The 24,448-nt window shown below is 42.0% G+C and overlaps 1 protein-coding gene across 3 annotated transcripts in view; it reads right to left on the reverse strand.

Moving 5' to 3' along the window:
• GLS (glutaminase) overlaps positions 1 to 24,448 on the reverse strand; it is a 133,115-nt gene that overhangs the window by 18,699 nt on the left and 89,968 nt on the right. For 2 of the 3 annotated variants that reach the window (XM_075608356.1, XM_075608358.1), the window contains exons 12-14: positions 23,777 to 23,953; positions 23,096 to 23,227; positions 22,772 to 22,864 (exon numbers count right to left, since the gene is read on the reverse strand). In XM_075608356.1, the coding sequence (XP_075464471.1) occupies positions 22,772 to 22,864; positions 23,096 to 23,227; positions 23,777 to 23,953 (402 nt within the window). Of the gene's footprint in view, positions 1 to 20,504; positions 21,655 to 22,771; positions 22,865 to 23,095; positions 23,228 to 23,776; positions 23,954 to 24,448 lie in introns of those variants that run through there. The other variant, XM_075608357.1, reaches the window with a different exon arrangement.

Consider the following 24,448-nt stretch of genomic DNA (forward strand, 5'->3'; position numbering starts at 1 on the left):
TTCCCCCCCAAAAAATGACTTGTCTATAGCCTTGTTAGACAGCTTGGAGCAGGACTAAGGCTAGGGCCGGCTTAATGGCGGTGCAGTCGGTGGCATCACACGGAGTCCCACGCTCTTCCCTGCAACAGTTAAACTGACTGCCAGGGGAGAGCACGGGGCCTCTCACCTATCCGGCATTTCATCTCTTCCATGTCACGTGGCCATGACGTGACGGTGTCCCGTTGTTGTAATTTCCCAACGTCATACGATGCAGCTGAGATGAGGAGCAGGAGGAGATGCCAGAGCAGGTAACAGGCCCCACGCTCTCCCCCGGCATTGAGCTCCACTAAATTTCAAGCCGGTTCATTTTTGCAATGCACTGAAAATCTTGCAGCATTATCAATGCTCTACATTGTAATTTACTTTTTGTACAAAGTTACACAATAAAAGCAGATGTGTTGGATAGAAAGCACCAGTAAGAAGCTGTCCGTTTACGAGCAAGGGGCCTCATGCAGAGAGCATCGTTATTTCAAAACTCGCCATTTTTTGTTCAATTTCCCTCAGAAAACGGCATAAAATGGCGAGTTGCGAAAAACGCGCCATTTTTTTATTTCTATGTTTAAAACTCGCCTCGCGGCTGGCGAGAACCTCCATCGCGCCATTTTTAAAACTCTCCGAATGCAGAGAGGTGCGAACGGCAAGTAGCGGCTGTTCGCGCCAAAAAAAGGCGCGATTCTCGCATTTTTGCCGCGCCACGAAAATATGGCAAGATGGCGCTCGCCGCCTATAGTAAAGGGGAAAAAAAGGCGCAAATTTGTTTTTACACGTTTCTGAAGCGCGCATCTCGCCAATTTAAACTCGCCACACGCATCCATGTTAAACATAGCAGAATTCGCACTTTTCTGCATATGGAGAATAAAACTCTCCAAAAAAGCTACTTTTTATGAAATTCGCCATTTTTAAAATTCTATGCTCTCTGCATGAGGCCCAAGGTTTCAGTCATCGAAGTATTACCCTTTCACAGCTAGAGGGCCAAGCAACAGGTTAACACATGTTTGAAATAGAGAGGCAAAGCAGCCTTGAATTTCTTTAACACCTTCGCGGACAGGGGACAAGTTACAAAACGCGTTCAATCTGTTCATTCTAAATTCGTTGTAGGTTGTGATGAAACTTCACAGGTCTCTTCTTCAAAAGTATTGCTCTGCACACTCCAATTTCAACTATGTATGTATGTATGTATGTATGACATATAAAAATATTACTTGTGAGCACATTCACATGTCAGACAGGTCTGCAACCCAGCTTTTCGCCATAATCACCTAGCATACAGTGTTTCCACTGCAATGCGTTCCATTTGCCTCAGGCAACCATTTGCCTCTGGTTATGTGACACGCGCCGGAGGGTCGTGCTCTTCACCTCAGACCTGCGCATGCGAGGTGACTGCGTTTCACCACACTGGCGGATCCCTGCGTTCCAGGCAACGATGGATGCATTACAGGTATGAGACAAGCTAACATTATGTATGCTATGTATTATCTAATCATTGTCATGTGTTGCGCCTGTTTGTTATAGGTTTTTGAGGGTATTTATATGTGTTCATGTTCACTCTGTAATCACATCACCTTGAGAAAGGTCCCGAAACGTTGGAATGATGTCTTGTTAACCACAATATATTTATTTTGACCACCATTTGGAGTGCAGCCTTTGATATTCGTCTCCACACGGTATCGTATTGCATATATATATATATATATATATATATATATATATATATATACACACACATACATATATACATACATACATACATACATACATGTATATATATACACACAAATATACAAATATATATATACACATATATATATATATATATCTTTACAATTACCTTTGTTTCTAGTGGTACTGAGTGTATCACAATTAAGGGGCTTTCTTGCAACTTATTTTTCTTTAGTCCTCTTCCTGGAACTGATGTTACTGGAGATAGTTGTCTGATGAGGTCATCTCATTGTTAGTCATCATCTACCACACACAATACACATCCTGCTTTACATCTATCGGAGGCTGAGAGAACAATTTTAACCTTTTCATAGATAAAAAAGTGTACACCAGATTTTAAAACCTCTTGGGACTATACTTCAGTTGGCAACAATGACTTGTCCACTGTTTCACAATCTCCCTGAGGCTAACGATATATTAAGTTCCAGTTGAATGAAAGCATGTCAATAAATCATTAAAAGTGCATGATCCCACTTCTCAGTATATTGAATAGTGCATAGTATTTTACTCACAAATGCAGTGAGCTCTGAGTGTCAGACATTTCATCAGACAGGACATCTCTTGCAGAACAATGATAGAGCTTCATAATTAGGTAATTTGGAAGACCATACAGGGGTTATAACACACAGTCCACCTGTCTTTCATGAACAAGACTAACTGTATGTAACCCCATTTCCCCCTGCCTAGGGAAACCATGGGTGATTACTCGTGCTGCCAGTACCTGTATCGCTCAAAGGAGGCCTGAGCCTCCACTTCTGGGAGCCTGGGTGAGCTCTCTCTCTCTTTTAGTGCAGCACCTCCACCTATGAGGGATCCCAGCGTTGGCGGGATGACTCCTCATATGAACCAATACAAATCAGTAACAACAATATCACACCAGATATATATGTAACGGTGTTTCCCCCACCCTCTGGGAGATCAGCCTATTACAGGGTGTATGTTGCTGGATGCGGAGTCGTCCGCCGGTGGTAGTGGGGACATCAGAACAGGCTTCTGGGGTAGATGACTGGTCTTTATCTCATGGTGATCAGCGCCTCCATCTGCTGCAGGCTCCAGTAAGATGAGGGCAATCCGTGCAGTAGAACTTACTCTACTCCCCCCAGATAGATTGCACACCTGGCAGGAGTATATTTGAACAAATGGAACACTTTATTCCTTTCTCTGCATACACAGCATAACAGTCTGTCTCTACAGTACAACCGGCCTCCAGCCTTAGAATGGTCCCTGGACATCTACCCCTGGCCAAGGGCACTCCTTACTCTTCCGACTCCCTAATAGAGTCAGAGTTAAGATAAATCGCTCCTCACTCCCCAAAGGGGAGGTGACAGTAGGTGCCAGATCCCTGCACACCTCTGCCTGACTACCCAATTTGGCTTTCGTCCCAAACACTCCACCGTAACAACCCTGCTAAAAGTTTGCAATGAAATCCAGTGTGGAATGGAACGGGGTCAACTCACTGGTGCAGTATTCCTAGATTTTGCAAAGGCTTTTGATACTGTTGGTCATGCTATCCTGCTTAACAAACTCCAGAGCTCTGGAATAGGGAAGCATGCTTTAAACTGGTTTCAGTCCTACCTATCAGGTAGATCCCAACATGTGTCCATCTCTGGCTCTAACTCTAACCCCCTGGATATCACCTGTGGTGTCCCGCAAGGCTCTGTTCTGGGGCCCCTACTCTTCTCAGTGTTCATCAATGATCTTCCCACAGCTTGTCAGGAAGCCTCAATACACATGTATGCAGATGACACAATCCTATATGCACACAGCCATAGCCTCTCTGACCTTCAACACATACTTCAGTCTGACTTTTTGAGACTCGAAAACTGGATTTCCCAAAACAAACTGTTTTTAAACACTGACAAGACTGTGACGACGTTGAGACATTAGGGAGTCTGACATAACAGCATTAGGATCAAAGCAGCCATTTTGTTTGACTATTTTCAATCCGCCATCTTGTCTTTGTGAGTTTTAATGTCATCATTCTATGTGAAGAAATCTGTGTGAAAGAGAGAATGGAATGTTTTCGCTCCTAGCTGACTTTATTGATCTTTCCTCATCCAATCAGCTTCCAAATGAAAGTGTAAACAGGCCAGATGTTATGAGAAGCCTGTAAAATAAGCTCAGTTTCTCATACAATGTGCCAAGTGGCAGAACTGACATCACATTTAACCCAATAATGATTTTTAGCTTACATACAGTTATTCAGTATTATTATGTATTACAAAATGACATCAGCTTTAGTATTGTTATGTATTACAAAATTAGGTAATATTTAGTGACGTGCAAGCCCCCCCATAAAGGGGTGGAGCTTTAGGTTTTAGGGTATAAAAATATGGCATACTGTGTTATCTGGGGAAGAGCTTTTTGTTTTGAAGCTGTCTCCACTGTGTGCACTCTGAATAAACTCATGTGATAACTGAATCTTTGTTGTAACATTTTTACAGCTTTTACAACTGTAACAATGGTATTCGGGACCAAGACTAAATGTTTAAAGCGTCCAGCGACTGAGCTCCAGATTAGAACCAACACTAACACCACCCTAACTCCTGTTACTAGTTTTAAATACCTGGGCATATGGTTTGACTCCCACTTAACATTCGGATGCATATTGATACCCTGACAACCAAGACCTATGCCAAACTAGGGGTACTTTACAGGAACAAATCCTCCCTAAGTCTCCTGGTCAGAAAACGTATCGCACAGCAGATGCTAATGCCAATTATTGACTATGGAGACATAGTATATGGCTCAGCACCTCAAACCCACCTTAGCAAACTTGACTCCCTCTACAATTCAATTTGTCGTTTTGATCTACAATGCAACTATAACACACATCACTGCGAAATGCTCAAAGAACTAGATTGGTCATCACTCGAGTCTAGGCGCAAAGTTCACCTTTCCTGTCTTGCCTTCAAATTCTTTATGGGCAAGCTACCCAGCTACCTGAACAAGCTCCTCACCCCTACCACATGCAGCACCTATCACCTGAGATCAGACTCCAAAAGACTGTTCATGGTCCCAAGGCTCAACAAAGTATCCGGCCGCTCCTCCTTCTCTTACCGTGCACCCCAAAACTGGAACAACCTTCCAGAGACTCTTACATCCACCACCAGTTTAAGTTGTTTCAAATCTAAGGCTGTCACACATTTTAATCTGGTCTGTAACTGTTTCATACGCCCATAATATATATTATCTTTAACTGTGCATGCAATGTCTTGTATATAATGTATACCCTGTTAATTTATGTAACTGTATTTGTAAACATGTATTATTTGTCTGAACTCTGTGCCCAGGACATACTGTCAGGAATCGGCGTTCTCCACGCTCCCCACACAAAGCACCCCCTTCCCGCAGGGAGTCCCTGGACACACAAAACAAACCTGCCTTACCGGCCTCCACGGCTCCTCGCCCCTGCCGCGGGATCACTCCCCTCGGCGATTCCTCTGCTCAGCGCCGGGCGCGCCCACGTCCTCCTGCACGCACATCTGCACCATCCACTGGCTCGGTTCACGCGCGTACACGAGTTACGGAGCACGCTCAGTCTGCACACTCTTCTTCCCGTCCCCTGGACCTCAGAGTTACGGAGCACGCTCAGTCTGCACACTCTTCTTCCCGTCCCCTGGACCTCAGGCTCCGCCCCCGCACACTGCACAGGCATACTCAGGTTACCAACAAGACTCACCTGGCCTGTTATGCCTGCACCAATCTGCAGTGTCTCCCTGTAGCTCTTCCTGTCCCGCCTCCGTTCCTAATTGGACCTTCCTGCTTTATCTAGCTCCTCTCTCCTCTCAGTCTTTGCTCGACATCGTCTCTGTATGGAAGCACTTCTAATTCTCTCAGTGTTTTCACAGGTTCTGACGCGGCTTGTACGACTACCCCCTCTGGCTCTCGATCTCGGCATTCCTTGGACAACGCTCACTCTGGCAACCCCTTGAACACGGCTTGGTCAACGACCTATCTCCACTCTCCACTCCCTGACTTTGGCGAGGCATCCTTCACTCTATCTCTACAACTGGTACCAGCAAGTATTGTCCACCTTACTACACCTGGCCTGGCAACGCTTCATACCACATTCCGGACACGCTCCCTTTGCTGTGGGTGCGTGTATTACCACTTCCCCCTTCAGCTCAGGGGACGGGTCTGGTCTGCGAGCAGCACCGGCGTAACACATACTTGAAAACGAGAGGTAACTCTCAATGTATTACTTCCTGGCAAAATATTTTATAAATAAATAAATACTCGTCTCTCTCAGGGGGAGCGATACTACTAAATTTAGGAAGTGCAGCCCCTTATGTACCAGGGAGGAAGGTCCAAGGTCTGAGCCCAGGATTGGGCAGAACAAAGGCCTTAGCCCGCCTCCTCCCTGTCACTCAAGGGAGCTGCTTACTATGGGGAAAACCCAGGATTGGTCCTGACACTGCCTGCACTGTTACCAGGGCTTGCATGTCAGTGAGGGCAGACTGGTAGCCAAAACCAGACATGGCTACACACTCCTTCTGGTGGAAAATCCAATGTCCTCACTTGGAGCCAAATTTGGTGGTACTATCCTTCAGCTGTAAACCTGGAACAATACACAGTACATTAACAGTGTCATCAACAACATTGGTATACAGTTTATTTATACCGACAGAGCATAACAATGAGTACTTAACCCATACACTCAAACAGTGATGAGATACCTTGGGTTACTCCCAACACGGAGAATCCCTTAGCCCCTCAACTATGTCTAGGGTCAGGCTTTTTAACAATGCTGCCCTCAAAATCATAAACTTGAATGAAGTACACCCTCACGGGACCATTTTCAGGGCAATACTCCACCCTGGTCTATGAATATACCCCCTCCTATACTCCACAGCCTCATTAGGTCACACACCCTTTCTTCGGTGTAATATATAGAGTGACTTGACTTAGACCTTAGATACTCTTTAATGGCTTGCTTTAGCCAGTCTTCTCTATTAGCCTCTATCTCCCGCGTGATGGGCTCGGGGACATAAGGATACTCATATCCATGAGAATGCCTGTATCTTAGGACAATGGAATGGCTCGGTCTGCTCTACTAGGCTTGGTTAGTTTACGACCATGCGCTTGGCAAGATCCAGAATTTAGGTTCCTCGTAGGTATCTTGATATAATACGGATGGGCTTGTGGGTGTAACTATGCCCAACCATATCTCACCTACTCTGCTTCTGAGGGCCTCAGCTATCTCCTCTGGAGAGAACTCTCCCTCCTCCCACCAGTGATCTACCGTGTCCTCATCTATAGGAACCGGGTACGGTTCATAGTGGGTGCGTAGCCCTGGAACATAGGGTCCCACCACTTAAGTACCTTCCCTGGAGAGGCAGTAGGTTGTGTGCCATCAGACTCAGTCTCCATCTTTGACGAAACCCGAGGTCTCTGACCTACATGATGTACAATGGTCAGATCTCCCCCTAAAAGGATGTTAATGAGGTAGTAGACCCCACAAAAGAAATCCTACTGGATGTAGGTATCTCCCCTTCAGACCCCTCTTCAGAGTCCACCCAACCCCTCCAGTCCTAAGATTGTTTGGGGAACTTCTTCCGGGCCCTAACCCAGGGGATCATGCTCTTGGGTCCCGCAACTGTTTGGGGTTGGGCAGAGGTAGCAGGAGATTTGGCCGTATGCTTGGCAATGTCTTTACACAAGTTCTTTGGTTTAGGCCCACCACAGCCTGCTACTGGCTGTGCAAGGGGAGTGTCTGGGTTTGCAGGTCTCCTGCGGGTGCTCACTGGAGCGGTTGCAGTAAAGTTTCGTCCGCCCCGGCGGTTGCCTCGGTGATGATGTCATCGGATGCCGCTGGTCTTGAGAGATCCGGATACAGGTCCAGGTTCCGCATGACGACATCCGGTCGGTACCTCCTCACTGGATGCCTCAGCTGGATCCTGGAAAAAGTAAGAGGGTGGTTCATCACCGCTCCGCTGGATCCAGATCGTCGCGGGGTCTTCTGGTCTAGCCACAGGTACAGCCGCCACCTCGCTGGGAGCCGCCACGTCCGTGACGCTCCTCCGCCGCTTAGGCCGCACAAGCGCTTGCCGTAATGTCTTCCAAGGACTCCGCTGGTCAGCACCGCAGGTAGGCGAGTTTCTCTTCGCAGCTCCGCTGGGATGAGGCGCCGGCCGACGCATCACAACGGACTCCCTTCCGCTGCTACGATTGTTGTAGGACGAGGGTAGGGGCACCTCAGAGTACAGGCACAGGAGCATCTCGCGGTCACTGGCGTCAAATCACCAGGCATCGGTCCCGCTCCTGCGCCACCAGCGATAGTAGCCCCTTCTTATTCTAGGCAATCACCTTACCCGGTGGTTCTTGTCGCTCGATTCCCAGCTCTGGAACCGTGGCACACAGGCCCCCTGGAGCATCCTCTGCAGAGGCCTCGGTACAAGCCGCACCGATCGGCGTGACGGCCCGGTCTTCCTTCTTTATTGGGGCGGCTGGCAATAGCACCGCAGTCTGCATGTAGAAAGTCCCACACTATGGGCATGTGGCAGTCAGGCTTGCATCCCTGCCGGGGAAGTCGCATTGCGGGCATAGGCATTTGACAAAGCACTTGCCATCCACCTCCACCACCAGGAAGCCTCCTGGTAGCTGATATTTGGTTATCTTGCAAATCGGCCATTGCATTGGTAATCTGAAGAGCAGGATTTAGCAACACAGTAGTTGGAGCTCCACACTGCTGGCTAGCTCTGAGGAACTGAGGGCATGGCAGCTCACATCCGGCTCCTCCCTTAGCAGAGACAATCTCTGCCGATTGGTTATTGCAGTGCCCCCTCCCTCTGGTGGAGTCAAGAGTAGGGGCACACTGTAGAAGGGCGTGACTTAGACACCGCACTGAGCCAATCACAGCTGGTGGGCGTGATCCAGCTTGCAGGACCGGGCAAGGAAAAAGCATGCAATTCTTTTGCAAACTGCACGCGCGGTCTCCCGTTTCGTCGGGAACCGCCATTTTGTGTAGCAAAATCCATGCGGTGAATTCCCGTGCAAGGGAACCACCATTTTGAGCCGAATACAGTGTGTTACTGCGCGGTCCCCTTGATTTTGGCGGGAACCTGCTGCAACACATGGTAGCTGACTAGCTGAGCATCAATATACACCAGACTAGGCAAAACTCCCTGTGCATCGACGACTAGTGGTAAAGTGGTAGCTCCTCCAGCAGAGGTTCCTGGCACCCGCGACTCGGGCACCCCTCCTCACACTCTACCTATCATTACCTTAACGCCACCCTGCTTATGGCACCGACATTGCAGTTCCTTTCCAGAGGTTTCTGGGCCCCATGCAACCAAAAACACCAGGTGTCCTACACCTATCAGTCCTCAGGGTGACTTAGAACCAAGCAACAGCTATCTGCTTCAGCACAGTTTTCCCGTTAGGTTAGCCTAGGCTGTAGCTTCCTGACGGGGAAGTTGGGCCCCTCTTATGGTATGCAGGAGTCCCCTAGAGCTACACCCAGCCTCCCATCCTTCCGCAGTTCTCACATTGGAAGCATACTTTTGTTCTTTCCGTTCTGCTTTGCTGAAAGCCTGTCCTGTTGAGAATCTCAGCAGCGCCTCCAAATGTAATGGTGTTTCCCCCACCCTCTGGGAGATCTGCCTATTACAGGGTGTAAAAATATATTTTTTTAAATGAAGAAAAAAAATAAATTGAAAAGTAGCATTTGGGAGTTTACCTTTCACTCATGCACAGAATTAAACTGCAAAAAGCATGATACGTTTTATAGTTCTGGAAGCCTAGAAAGTGGATATGTAGTAAAATGCTTGGATGAGTGGCGATTCAGAAAGGGACAGTATCAAGGCTTAAAAAGGCATAAGTAAATTATGTATGCAAACTGATATAACAGCTAGAACTGCGTAGAAATCTTTACATGAAACAGAAAAATGAAAGCATCAGCATAACCTTATGAAAACGTGCCTGTCTGCTATTCAGACTACAACAACACTCAATGATGGGGGTGGTGGGATGTGCAATTCGTGTAAAAACAATGGCTTGGCAAAAATGAAACATTCGATTTGTAATTCATTAAAACAGAGAAAGCAATGGAGCTTATTTTCAACTATTCATCCTGTGAAGATTAATCTCTGGACTACAGTATTTCCTTATTGATGTAGGTTCTGGTATGCAAAGTTCCTCTAATCTGGTAACCCATGTTAAATGTGCAGTGCTCTTACCTTTGTCCCGATTTGTAAAATTACACTTCCTATTCACAGATATGACTGCGAAATTAAAGAATTGTGGTGACCGTACTGCTCAGCCTAATACTTAAGTAGGTGTAAATATATACAACAGGGTGCAATATGAAACAACTGTATCATTTTTACAAGGTAGGTTCCAAACGCAATCTGAAAAGATCCTATATCTAGCACTCGCTGTGGAACAGGATAGATTGACTCAGTCCGTGAGATTCCAAATATCTCTCCAAGGGTGGCCTTCCTGCCTGTCACCTGTCTCCCCTACAATCTATCCTAAACTCTGCTGCGAGAATCATTCTACTCTTTCCTAAAACTTAGTCAGCGTCTCCCCTGCTGAAATCCCTCTCCTGGCTGCTTATAAAATCCCATATCACACACAATTCTCCTCCTCACTGTTAAAGCTTTACACTCTTTGCTCCTCCTTACATCTCAGCCCTAATTTCTCGCTATACACCATCCCGACTCTTGCGTTGTTCTCAAGGATGTCTTCTTTCTACCCCCGTTGTATCTAAAGCCCTCTCCCGCCTTAAACCTTTTTCACTGACTGCCCCGCACCTCTGGAATGCCCTTCCCCTCAATATCCAACTAGCACCCTCCCTTATCCATTTTTAAAACACACCTGCTTAAGAAAGCATATGAGTAGCTCCGTGGCTGATACTTTACACCTCATACATAAACTTTGGCCCCTTGCAGATGCACTTACCAGAACGCCCTCCTACTGTCTCTGTACGTTCTTCCTACTTACCAATTAGATTGTAAGCTCTTTGGAACAAGGACTCCATTTCATAAATGTTACTTTTATGTCTGAAGCACTTATTCCCATTATGTGTTATTTGTTATTTATATGACTGTCACGTGTATTTCTGCTGTGAAGCGCTATGTACAGTAATGGCGCTATATAAAGACAGACATACATACATACATGCATACATGCATACATGTATCCAGGCATATTTGGAACAAAATTTTCGCAAAATGATGTAATTTTCATCAATATATAAAAATGTACGTGCTTTGATATCTGTTTGTGCTCGTTTGTCCTTGTTTGGTCATTTTGTTTATGTAATATACATAACTGTACCACGCTGCAGAATCTTACCACTTTACAAATCAATAATATTATATGTGCTTCAAATTTTGTGCCGTGTGTCAGCTTGCAAATTGCGGAGTGCCAATAGAAGGCAATAGGGAGGAGTTACGTGATGCACAGATTATAAGGAGATGCATCAAACTCTGCATCACTTTATTTTGTATTTGTGTGCATAAGCAATGTGTCAGGCGGTGTATACTTTTCTGGCTCCCCATGTGTGTTAAATGTAAGAAACACTTTCTTATACAATAGACAAACAGAAAATGGACCAATAGGTCAAAATAAACTTCTATTCACAATTTTACATTGATACAACTACCCCAGTGTATGGGGGAGAAAACATTCTACTAGTGATGAAAATGTTATTAGACTGGTCAGAGAGAATGTGAATGGCACGAGGCGACCGGGTTATGGACACAGACAACCTGGTTTTATAGAAAAGGAACAGTATTTTTTTGAAAACAGAAAAATATATAAAAAAAAAAAAAAAAAAAAAAGGTGCATTCACTCTATAAAGAAGGATGTCATTATTTTTTCCAGTTCTTTATACTTTAATTAGGAAATCCTTCCATAAATGTGGCTTATTTCCATTCCATTATTTAGATAAACGTATTTATAATTAGTCAAAATCATATATTCCCCTCTCAAGCAGCTCACCACCCACCCCCATGCCAAGAAAGCAGCAGGAATAAGGCTCTTGCTTTTTTATATGAAATAGACGAGATTGTGGTTTTACAACAAGAATTAGATGAATTTATGATTATGGGATGAGAATAATCTGCCTTTTTGATCATGTGCTGCTCAGACAGAGCACTTTCTGGTGTAAATGATTACAAGGCAGAACATATTGTTGCAGTCTAACTGGGAATAGGTGGAGGCATACAGTAAAAGCTTTTGAAACAGACCAAATACGAAAGTTGGCAGACAAAGAAGTAAAAAGCTACAGAACTATGCTAAAAAAGTTTCCATCCACACCCAAAAATAAAAGCTAAACAAAAAGTTGGCAGCAGAAATTTGGAAAATCCTTCTAGTGCCACTTTCATAAAATTTAAACAAGCTTTTTTTCCTATTTATATTTTTGTTTTCAGATCATTGGTGCAGATATTCATTATTAGATTAATCTCAGGCTGAAGCCACCATCCATCAATTGAACTAATAAATAATGGATTTTTCCAAACTACAAGTCTGTCATTACCTCTGCTGACATCCCCAACAGCAAGTGTCTGCAAACTGGTGGGCGGGAGTGTGTGCAAACTGGTGGGCACGCTCTTCCCCAAGGCATTTAAATGTAATGCCGGGGGACCGCATGAGGCCTCTGCAACACTCCACTTACCGGGATTCAGCCGGCTGTATGACGTGTCGCCATAGCAACGCGGCGTCAAATGAAGCCGAGGGACCATGTGACTTCTCACACGGGTCACGTGATGTCACGACCCCACAGCGTCATGTGACGTGTATACAAGGTACAGGGGGGGGGGGGGGCAAGAGCCGGGACAAGGAAGACAGGGGGCATAGCAGCAAAAGTTTGCGCTCCCCTGCTCTAAAGGATGAATATTTTTTTTCCCCTAGTAATGCTTTTGTCTATAAACAAAGTTCTAGAAGCTGTACATATGAAGAAGAGACCAGTGAGATTTTGGCAGCTCAGAATACAATATTACATTTATCAAGAATTTTATGAAGGACATCACAGGAGCATCCATCCCCAACATAACCATATACATTTGGAAGTAGATTGAGAGCACAAGTTGCAGGTAAGATGGGGACAGTGGCTGTGATGATGATGATGATAAGGTGCAAACAATGGTCCTTGGGCGGCATTGTAAGAATTAAAGGAACAAATCCTCCCTAAGCCCGCTGGTCAGAAAGCGCATCTCACAACAGATGCTAATGCTGACTATAGACTATAGGGACATAGTAAATGGCAGGGGTGTGTGGTGGTTACATAGGCCACACGCTTCCCCAAAAGGCATTTAAAATAAATGCTGGGGATCGCGTGAGGCCTCTGTAACTTAACTTACAGCGACGTGTTGCCATGGCAACGTGACAACACATAACCCCACAGCGTCATTTGACGCTGGAGCCCAACGGGGGGGGGGGGGGGGGCGTAGCAGAAAAGTTAGCGCTCCCTGGGTATATGGTACATCATCCTAAACTAGACACTCTCTACAACACAATATGCCACTTTATCCTACAATGGGACTACACCACACATCACAGCAAAATCCCTCCAATAACTAAATTGGCTATCCATGGAGTCCAGGCGCAAAGCACATTTTTCCTATCTTGCCTTCAAATACTTTCTGGGCAAGCAACCCAGCTATGTGAACAAGTCCTCACCCCTATCTCATGCAGATCTTATCACCGGAGATTTGACACCAAACGACTGTTCAAGGTCCCAAGATTCAACAAGGAATCCGGACGTTTCTCCTTCAGTTACCGTGCACCTCACGAATGGAGCAATCTACCAAACTACCAGAGACTCGCAAAGCCGCCACAAGGCTAAGTACTTTCAAAGACTTCAGCTGTCTCACATTTGAATCTGGTCTGTAACTGGTACATATGCTCATAGCATTACCTCCAAATGTCCATGAAATTACTTGAAACATTATGTGCAACCTCTGTTCATTTAATGTAACAATGTATTGTCACCATAACTCTAACTGGGTTTACAGTAATATCGGTGCGTTACATATCATTTGAATATGCAATGCTAGTTTCACTTTAACTGATAGAGCTGGCAATTTCTAAACATCAGATGCATACCTGTATTGTCTTTAAAAAGAGCGGATTAAGCACACTGCCGTAAACCAGTCTACAGTCAAGAAGTGTGTTACATTCTGCTAGCCTAAAAACATCAATAATTGCTATACTACATCACCTTTCTTTAGGGTGCAAGTGACAATACAGGCATACCCCGCATTAACGTACGCAATGGGTCCAGAGCATGTATGTAATGTGAAAATGTACTTAAAGTGAAGCACTACCTTTTCCCCCCACTTATCGATGCATGTACTGTACAGCAATCGTCATATACGTGCATAACTGATGTAAATAACGCATTGTAACAGGCTCTATAGTCTCCCCACTTGCGCACAGCTTCGGTACAGGTAGGGAACCGGTATTGCTGTTCAAGACGTGCTGACAGGCGCATGCGCGAGCTGCCATTTGCCTATTGGGCGATATGTCCTTACTCGCGAGTGTACTTAGAAGTGAGTGTCCTTAAACCGGGGTATGCCTGTATAGTCGCCAACATAATTTTTCAGTTATTTCTTTTGATTCAGAAATACTGTAGCAATGTTTGGTCATTTAGAAACATACCCTGCTATTTAGTCAAAGTAAACTACATTTTTTTTTTTTTACTTTTCTAAGGTCATGCCATTTTTTTTTTATTATTATGATGTATTTTTTTCTCCCATTGTGTCTTAACGCCTATGTAACAAGATTTTGACTGGGGGGTGGGGTAAAAGGAAAAACAAAATACAATGGAATGGGTTTAAAAAATTTATTGAATACAAAAAAATAAGCATGCTGTAAATAAAAGTACATAAATAAAACAAATGGAAAGGGAACAAGAAATGTTAAACAAAAACAAAAACCAGTTGCTGAAAAACATAATCCAAAATAATACAACAGGTGCTAAAACAGAACATATATACACACAAACACATAGTTTTTAAAGCACTTACATTTCAAATAAAATGTAGGAGGCAATAAGAACAAAAATATATGAATAACTCAATATCAAGATATTACTTAAAGACATGGCACAGAGGAAATGCAGAACACCATCTAGTTCGTTACATCAAGAATCCTTTAAATGTATTTACAGTCACGTTCATTGATTTCACACCATCTTGTATGCTGCCACGGGAGACTGTTAAAGGGCCCTTTCCAGGAACATACATTACATGGTCAAATTAACAAACCCTAGAAACTCAGGACACAAATGACAAATGTTTTACATTAATTGCCCGAGCCTGGGAATACAGTAGGTGACTGAAATAGTACATTTAATGAATGAATGAATGAATGAATAACTATGGCAAAGTGTGTGTGTGTGTGTGTATGGATGGATGGATGGATGTATGTATGTATGTATGTATGTATGTATATATATATATATATATATATATATATATATATATATATATACATACATACACACATCCATACATGATCATGTAGATCACTGAATAAAATACAATTAAGAAAAAGTGCAAAGTATGCGAACCTGTACTACAGTATTAATCAGAGACATTTTGGTTTTAACTTTGAGTGCCTTACCTCACATCTCTCTACGCATGCACACTGAATGAATAACCATGGTAAAGTGTGCGCATGTATGTATTTATGCATGTATGTATACTTTAATTACTATCTAAGCACTATTTATAGTTGTATTTTAAAGGTGAGAAGCAAATATATATATATATATATATATATATATATATATATATATATATATATATATATATATATATATATATATCTGCTTCTCACTTTTAAAATACAGCTATAAATAGTGCTTAGATTATAATTAAAGTAGATGTATCTATCTGTTGCATTATATGTAAACTGTAAATACTTTAAGGCGGGAAGCAGGTCCCGGACCTGAACCAAGTTAATTTTAGCGCGAGAGACCCCTTGCTTACCGATATACTTCCCTCCATAGAAGCCCCGCCTGGACACCCAATATGGCAGTTAAAAAGGGCTCGCGTGAAGAGGGGCAATTAAACATGCTGGAGATGAAAGCCTGAGCTCCGGAGGCAAAAATCTCTGGAAGCAAGGGGTCCCAGGAGCGGAAATTACTGCGGTTCAGCTCAGAGACACTCTGCTTCCCACCTTTGAAGAAATGCTCCTGTAAGGCAGTATGGTTCCAGCAGGAGTGGCCAACTTCAGTCCTCAATGGCCACCAACAAGCCAGGTTTTAAGAATATCCCTGCTTCAGTAGAGGTGGCTCTATCAGTGGCTCAGTCAATGACTGAGCTACCTGTGTTGAAGCAGGGATATGCTTAAAACCTGACGTATTGGTGGCCTTTGAGGACTGAAGCTGGCAAGCACTAGGTTATAGTAAAGACACATTATGAATATGGTTTCTGAATATGTGTAGATGTTTATCTCGTTTCCATTACATGCAACACATACTCTGTTGGGGCGACAAACGTTTCAGATTATGTGCCACAAATTTGAATTGTTACCTTATGCCAGCTTTAATGTATTATGCTACTTCACTGTAAACTGAACTAAAATCATTTTACATATCTAGCATATATTTGCTACTAAAGTTCTGAATTCTGGTACAATTCTAAATTGACAAATTATGGAAATAACTTTAAAAAGATGAAATGTTATTAGTCAGTTAAGCATTAATAACTTCGTTGGGTACTGAAATTTACAAGTAGTGTTCTAAAACAATATCTACTAAAGGGTTTAATCAAATCCATCACCTTCCTAATATTTAATTTTTCATTATTTCACCAAATGTAGTTTGGACATAGAAAAATGCAACTGCTACCGCATTAAAGGTTCTTACTGACAAAAGAAATGTATGCGACCTGCAACAAATGCCTGTCATCTAATGGGAAAGAATAGATGAAAGCAGCTGCATAGAAATTCCTGCATAAACATTGGATCAATATGATCACAAGATACAGTTCAAGATGTACCAAATGAAAAGCCTATTAAGCCAACACTATTTTATTTCTATGCAAAGTCTGATTTTGTTTTTTTTAACCAATATTGCATCAGCCACACAGCAAGAGACTTTGGGGGTTGATGTCATTTGCATCATTCATCGCGTCGCATTAATTTATAAATCTTACTCCATTTGTGTCATTGGCAACAAAGAGTGTCAGTGGGAGGGGTTAGGTAGATGCATATATTAGAATGATGCATCATGGTAATTCTTTGAGCTACATTAAAAAAAAACCTGCCAGGTCTAAGGTGGTGTAAACCTCTCTGGCTAAATCTGCAGAAAAAGTTGACTGCATTAAATAATATTGTTTGCATTGATGCACGATCCACCAAAACTACACACTAATGAAAAGCTTCCTCAGACTATGGGGGTCTTAAAAACATTTATGAGAGGCGTGAAATAACTAAAGCCACTTTAATAAATTGCCACATGCAACGAGTAAAATGAGTAATTATTGTAAAGAAGGACTCACTGCTGTGTTTTTACTTGATGGGTAAAGCGATGGAAGGCATTGCACAAAATTAGTATGGTACACCTGATTATCTTGGTGTTGACCAGGACCATTGGCATCTCCTCATAGTAGCAGCATCATCTTTACTAGACATATACAGAGGAGTTCCTTCTCCTTAACTGTGAAATGCTGTTTCAAGAGAGTGTATATGTATAATACATTCATTTTGGGATAGGATTGCCATATCAAATCACATTCACTACATTGCAGCAAAGGAAGGGGACTTATGATATAGCACCACTTAATAAATGTGGGCCAATATCTTTGTCCAGCCCACGTTGAAGCTCAATTAAAAAGGACCCCGTTGTAGTTCTAATAAATCTAACCTCCTTAGTGAATAGCACTATCATTTGAAATATTAAAGAGAGATTAACAGGTCAATGTGCTGCAAAACTTCTTCCACTTGCTGGAGAAGAATTAATCTCCATTAAACGAAATGGGACTAAAATCTTGTCCAGAACATGGAAGATGGCTTCTCAGTATATTTAAGCAGGTCCAGAGAATGGCAGCTTAGTATCCTCAGAAATCTTCAGGCATACAAATGATTGAATGTATGTCGCAGAGTAAGTGGCCCCGCTTTTTTAGCATCTCAGTTAACACCCATGGAGTATAATTAAAGGTAATTATGGAGAAAAGCAGACTCCTTAGTCAGCCTCGTCACTCCTGCATTTAAGGATGTGGATACTTTGTGATAACACCTATTAAGAGGATGATTAGGATTTATGCATACAGTCGACAAAGTTTTATATGAACAAAATTAACGCACAACCCCATTGCATATTCCCAGAGGAGCAGCATGTGAACATATACAGGTAGTTTATGCACTTAAAACATTCACTACGGCAAACCTACAAACTACAGTTTTCTGTCACTATATTGCTGGATGGTTTACCAAGCATAATAATACACACAGGGCACGTCGCTACACCAGACACACACAACATAGAAACGACCTGATACACGGATATCAGGTCGTATGCTACATACTGGGTCCTGCGTTGTACATACTTTGTGGGGATCTGCTATTGCGCACCTAGTGGTGTGCACTACCCTTAGTATTTCACTTACAACGTCCGTATCATACTGGTATTATCCATACTCTGACCCTTATTGGGTTATTTGTTTTACACCATACGGAGCTTATTTATTCCTTGTATAACAGAGAGGGATTGTTGATTATATGTATATATTACTGTGGTTACAGTGGTTACTAGTAATACACTGTTAATTTACCTTCCCTCTATATTGCAAATACATATCTATTTTTTGCATTTCCTGTGTATGCAACAATGCAGCTTTAGATATAGCTTTTGACTCATTACTAGCTATATATTTGGTACAATATTTTGTCCATATAGTTACCGTTACCTACACATCTGGGGATTTTATTTATGCACTGTTGTGCATTTTTATTGTGTTTCGTCATGTTTTACAGCATAACTATTAAAGTCTTTTTTATTTTTATTTGAGTGTGACCTTTTAGCAATATATCCCATGTTAGGATTTTGCTCATATCAAGCTATTTACTGGTTGACATTATACTTCACTTGTCACCTACCTTGAGTGCAATCATTGGGGGCTGTTGATAGTCTTCTGATTATATGTGTGGTTTGATTTGGTTTACCAAGCATAAAGAAGTGCAGGTTACTGGGATCTTGTAATATAAACACTCTCTCAATATGCTATATCCTGCGGTCTTCCCATGTATTTGAAAGGTTTCAGCTTTATTCAACTAAATGGAGGACACATTGTCCTAAGCAAGAAAACTAGATCACTTACGATGCAATATCCAGGGGATTTAATCACTAAATCAGAGAGAGTAGACTCTTAATTACAAACTTGCTTTGCAATGTTAATTAGGATCCCTTAAGAGTAATTTTTTTTAGATGAACTGGAGTATGGTACAGCAATGAGTGTATAGTAAGTGGATAAGAAACTAGTTATTGACATTTTAAAAGGAAGGCCACATTGTTTAATATTGTAGGGTTTCACCATTTACCTTAACTATGTTTTTTTTTTGCTATACATGATTGCCATTGGGTTACCTATAGAAGCGCCTTTTGTTTCGACAAATGTGTAATTTTGTGGATCATATAATGTCTGCTGGCATAACAGTGAATAAGAATGGCCTGACATGCTCCTAATCCTTTTTCTATGGAAAGAATGTTACTGATGGCCATTTTATGTTCCAAATATGTCCGGCCCAAAAACATTACATATCTGCTCCACAGGCGCGGCCAACAGAAAATCCCTGGTTCAGATATAGTAATATGATGAAAAATAGTCAGTGTGTTAACCCCATTGCAGCCAGAATAGCCAGCAAAGAATGAAACATGGACACCATGAAATATAGATATGCAAAACTGAATGAACATGTAGGATATTTCACTTCTCAGGAATTAGGAGGCCATTGTGAGGTCAGCCCTTACATCTAAAAAGATCAACAAAACTCTATCCCTCAACACACTTGGAGGGATTACATCAGAATTTCAGCACAGGGGATGTACTGCAGCCTCACTGACCCACTCAGAAGAAATACAAAATAAAAAGGTTGACAGAATTCCTGTTTGCTATATTTTTGTATACTGTAAAATATTATATTCCTCAATTTTGTGACATTTTAACGTCCAATATGCTAAAATAAACCATTTCACCATTAACACCCCAAAATTATTTTTAATTAGTTAAATTAGAACCAGAGTGTAACAGCAGTGACCTGTTTAAGGGGTTGCATCCAGGTGATTGACGTTTTTTTTTTTTACCAAGACATGACACCTGTAAGTATTCGTAAATATTTTTTGGAAGTTGGTTAGTAAATATGGTGACTTGTGACTTGTAGGTTTTGGATTTCCTTTGGCTGCTCCCTTTTGTCTGTGGTCACAGCGCTCAACAAGAGTTTGCACAGTCAGAGCCCCCTACTACGTCACTGAAGATGCGCTGTAGTGCTGGAAAAGTAATTATTTAACCTCATCCCTGAATTGCCGCTTTAAGGCCCGACATCTTGGGACCTCCTGGTACCAAACTCATGGATGCAAAATGGTAGCAGGTCAGGCTTGCTCTGGCTGCCGATAGAAAGTTACTTAATCTGGACAGGGCTTTGTGACTTTCTGCTGGTGGCCCCTGCGGCCAGGTTTATATCTATTGTAGTGTCTGTGAACAACACTGCAAAGTCTATTTTATTGGCAACCGGAGGGTCCCAAGAGGTCAGGGGACCATGAATCTTCCCCAAAAAGAACCCCCTCCCCCCTCCCCCCCCCCCCCCCCAGGTCAGGTAAAGTATAGAAAAAGAAATCAGATTGTAGAGGGATTGCGGCTAAATATTGAGTGTAACGGTTACCGATCTGATGTCTAATGAAAAAATGAATAGTGAATACTATTGTGTAATCAGGAGATCATTACTAAGGAACCAACCAATCCATATGCACATCGCAGTTGTGCCATTCTACAACCCAGTGTCAAAGAACCACAGCCAACAACAGACGTGGCCTAAAATGGATTATGGAAATGTCATTAAACAAAATACAAGTTTGGTGATGCATATAAATGGAGAACTACTTTGTATTGTTTTCCAATAACAATAAACTTTAACAGTAAGGTGGAAGGCATTTACCATTTTGGTCATAGTTCTATACTTCGACTTTTTATTTTTTTAGATAAAGGGGAAAAAAAAAAAAAAGACATTTAGCACTGGTGTGGTTAAATGTTATATTACAGACCATGTTAGAAGTTTATATTAAGGTTTAAACAGTTGTGGACAACACCTGAAAAATAAGGCACTTGTCATATTTTTGGTTGTTTCCAATACAGAACTTTAGACATCTTTAGAAATAGCTCATGAAGAACAATACTGTGGGGGTGTTTGGGGGAATTAAACATTCTCCTTCTGAATGCTTCCCAGTCTCAATTAGGCCGTCTTCACTGTTCTCAATTAGGCCGTCTTCACTGTTCTAAGGCATGCATAGTAAATTCTTTACTAAGTATCACATTGCTCACAAGAGCATCATATGTACAGTGAAGGAAGAGTGATATTTTTAGGTCTTAAAGCAGACAACATTGTAAACAGTTATAAGCTTACAGCTCCAGTTTTTTAGCTTGATAGCATAGTAACAGCGATGAGAGAATATAGCACTGGTATGTACAAACACAAACAAAAATCAAATAAATAATAGTAGCTGCAAATAGTTTCAAAAAGAAACTACAGGTGTGTGTGAGTATAATGAAGAACGTTCTGAAACTAGAGCCCGTATCTTTAGTTTCTTTCTCCCAGACTTTCCATCCTATACACTACGGTGGTGGTGGTGGTGTCCTCATTTGATTCAGGTGACAATTTTTTCCATACTGTGTCTTTTAAAACAAGCTCCTGCTGCAGTTGTTCATAGTCCAATGGTCCAAAGGAATGCTGGTTGTTCAAGCAACATACATAATTCATTAGTGAACTATAGCAATATCACAATGCTAAGCCTTTATGGCTGTCGCAAAGCACACAGGTTACATCCAACACGCATTAGCAGAGTTACTTGAGAGCATTAAGATTTCGCACTTTGCTCTAAGCCACAGCACAATGTGTTGCATCAATGCAAAAGCAAAGAACGCATGCAACCTTTATTTAAAATGCATGACCTCTACAGGGGTACCTTCTAAAACTAGCAGCATTTATTCATTTCTCTCTCGACCCTCATTTGAAACACTTGATGCTAGGGTAAAACAGCATGCCATTCAAAAAGTGGCTGCCCACATGTATATAGCTTTTCAGCTTTGCTGCCATACTTGAAAACATGCATTTGAATTCATAATATTTAATCTACTCATAATATTGTAGCAGCAGGTGTATATGTAGGGCTGATTTGATTGAAAAGAAAATACAACGTTCTAGCATTATGATCTTCACTTGTCTTGCAACATGACTATGTGCCTTCAAAGAACATAACCTGCTCAATTTATTTTATGGTGCACACTTATTAAACAGTGATAAACTTAGGTACACATGGATTACCATTCACTTGAATGGCTACACCCAAGTCTCGCTTACTCTGAACAGAATATGCTCTCGTTGATCTTTATAAGTGATTTATTTATTCACAAATAGCCTTTAGGCATTTACCAAATTGACCCCTAGCTATATCCTTAACTTTTTAAGATAAAGGAAATAACCATTTACCACTGGGGTAGTTACATGTCAATTACAGACCATGTGAAAAGTTGGTGCCCATATCTATCAACTAATTTAAAAAAAAGTGCGATGTTTGTTTTTTTAAACTGGGGGGGGGGGCTACAAATTCCAGAATGGCAAAATAGGAGTGTTTAAAAACCAGAGTTGGATTAAAAAAACAATGCAGTTGGTGAATGGTAGGCATGTTTGCCAATATTCTTGTTTAATGAACTTCACTGTCAAATATGTAAGAGCAGTAAGTGGCACACTGAAAAACACACGTTTAAAGAAAGTAGTCATGCTAGAGATTATCGTGTCACATGTGAACTGTGGTTTAGGTTTTAAGCATGAAAAAATGTGGACTTACCCTCTGATCACCACCTTCTCTACGAGGATCAAGTTTCTTTGCAAAATGCCGTAAGTTATCGTAGTTATGGAAATTGCACAGAGATACCAAATCCTGTGAACAAAAGCAAAATGGAGGTAGTATTGTCCCTCACAATAGTGGATAAAATAAACGCATTAAATGCTGCTGCACAGTATGTTAAATTTAGCTATGACTAAAAGAATCAAAGTAAGTAATTCAATTAAGGACAACCACTGTTTATTAATCAAGACCACTTGGGTGAAAAGTTGTTAACAAACCTCTAGTGACTCTCGGTTTTGTGAATAACGCTTAAAATTTACATACCTGACAGAACTGAATTCCACGAACGCTGTTTCCCAACTTATCCAGTGGAGGAGACCAGCACATCATGCCCATGACATTAGGCACAACCAGAAGGATGCCACCAGAAACACCAGATTTTGACGGTAGGCCGACCTGTGATGAATCAAAACTCAGATGTAGACCGTAGCAGCGATATCGTTTACATATTCATCACCACATATAGAACAGGTATGTTTGTGCTGAATGGTACAGTATGTTAACACTTGAGAGTTTTCCAGTAGACCTTGATCAGGATAAGGTCAACGTACCCACAGGATCACAGACCTTCTGTACATAGCATGGTGTGACATTGATTTAAGTGATATATTACCAATTACAAAGTGACTTCACTTGTACAAAAGGTTCTAAAATACATTTTGTGCCTACATATGCGTATAGATGTGTGTGTAATCATGCAGTATACACACACACACGCACGCACGCACGCACGCACGCACACACGCACACACGCACGCACACACGCACACACGCACACACACAACCATATAATTAGCTTTATTGTTATACAAATAGTTTATACAAGCGATGTTAAACGATTAAGGGTCATATTTACCAAGTTGTGGTAAGCAATTAAAAATCGTTACAGTACACACACACACACACAAACAGGGGTAAATCTATAGGTTCTGGAAGGGGACTTACATGAAAAGCAAACTGGCCGGAGAAGTCGTACATTCCGCAGGAGTGCATTAAGCTCAGAGTATTTCTGACGGCTTCTGGGCTCAGCACTCGCTCGCCTGTTATTGGACACAAGCCACCATTAGCCAATGTCGCTGCCATAACACTGGCAGATTCACAAGTCACTTCAATGGAGCACAACTAAACAGAAGAAAATAAAGCTCAATGTTACAATGAATGCAAGTGTATGTGAAATCAAATGTAAAACCAAACCCTAATCTACAGATATTGCTATACATCGTAAATGGTGATATTCTACAGAGGCATGCTGTCCATATTTTTCTTAGGGTTGCTGGGGATTTATTTTTGAATTGCTTCACAGTTTGAACACCTACAAAAAAACTAGGCGAGAAAGCCCAAATAAACATATAAGCATCAATCACTGTAGTCAAGGTGTTTACCAAAGGAAATGCATGTTCAGGGAAATCTGGGCACAGTAGCAATGAGGAGTACTGTAGAACCATGAAGAAACTCTTGTGTCTGGTCTCATTGTTTTTTGTTTTAAACGTTTTTATTAGGCATATTTAGGTTTACATACGTTACATTACATATCTGGCCTAATACAATAGTATTTTCCTTGTTCAAATAGTAGAAGGGTCGGGGTAGAGCCCCTGAGGGGATGACCCTAGGACCACA

Source organism: Ascaphus truei, chromosome 7 (genome assembly GCF_040206685.1).
Source record: "Ascaphus truei isolate aAscTru1 chromosome 7, aAscTru1.hap1, whole genome shotgun sequence".
Taxonomy (NCBI): Eukaryota; Metazoa; Chordata; class Amphibia; order Anura; family Ascaphidae; genus Ascaphus; species Ascaphus truei.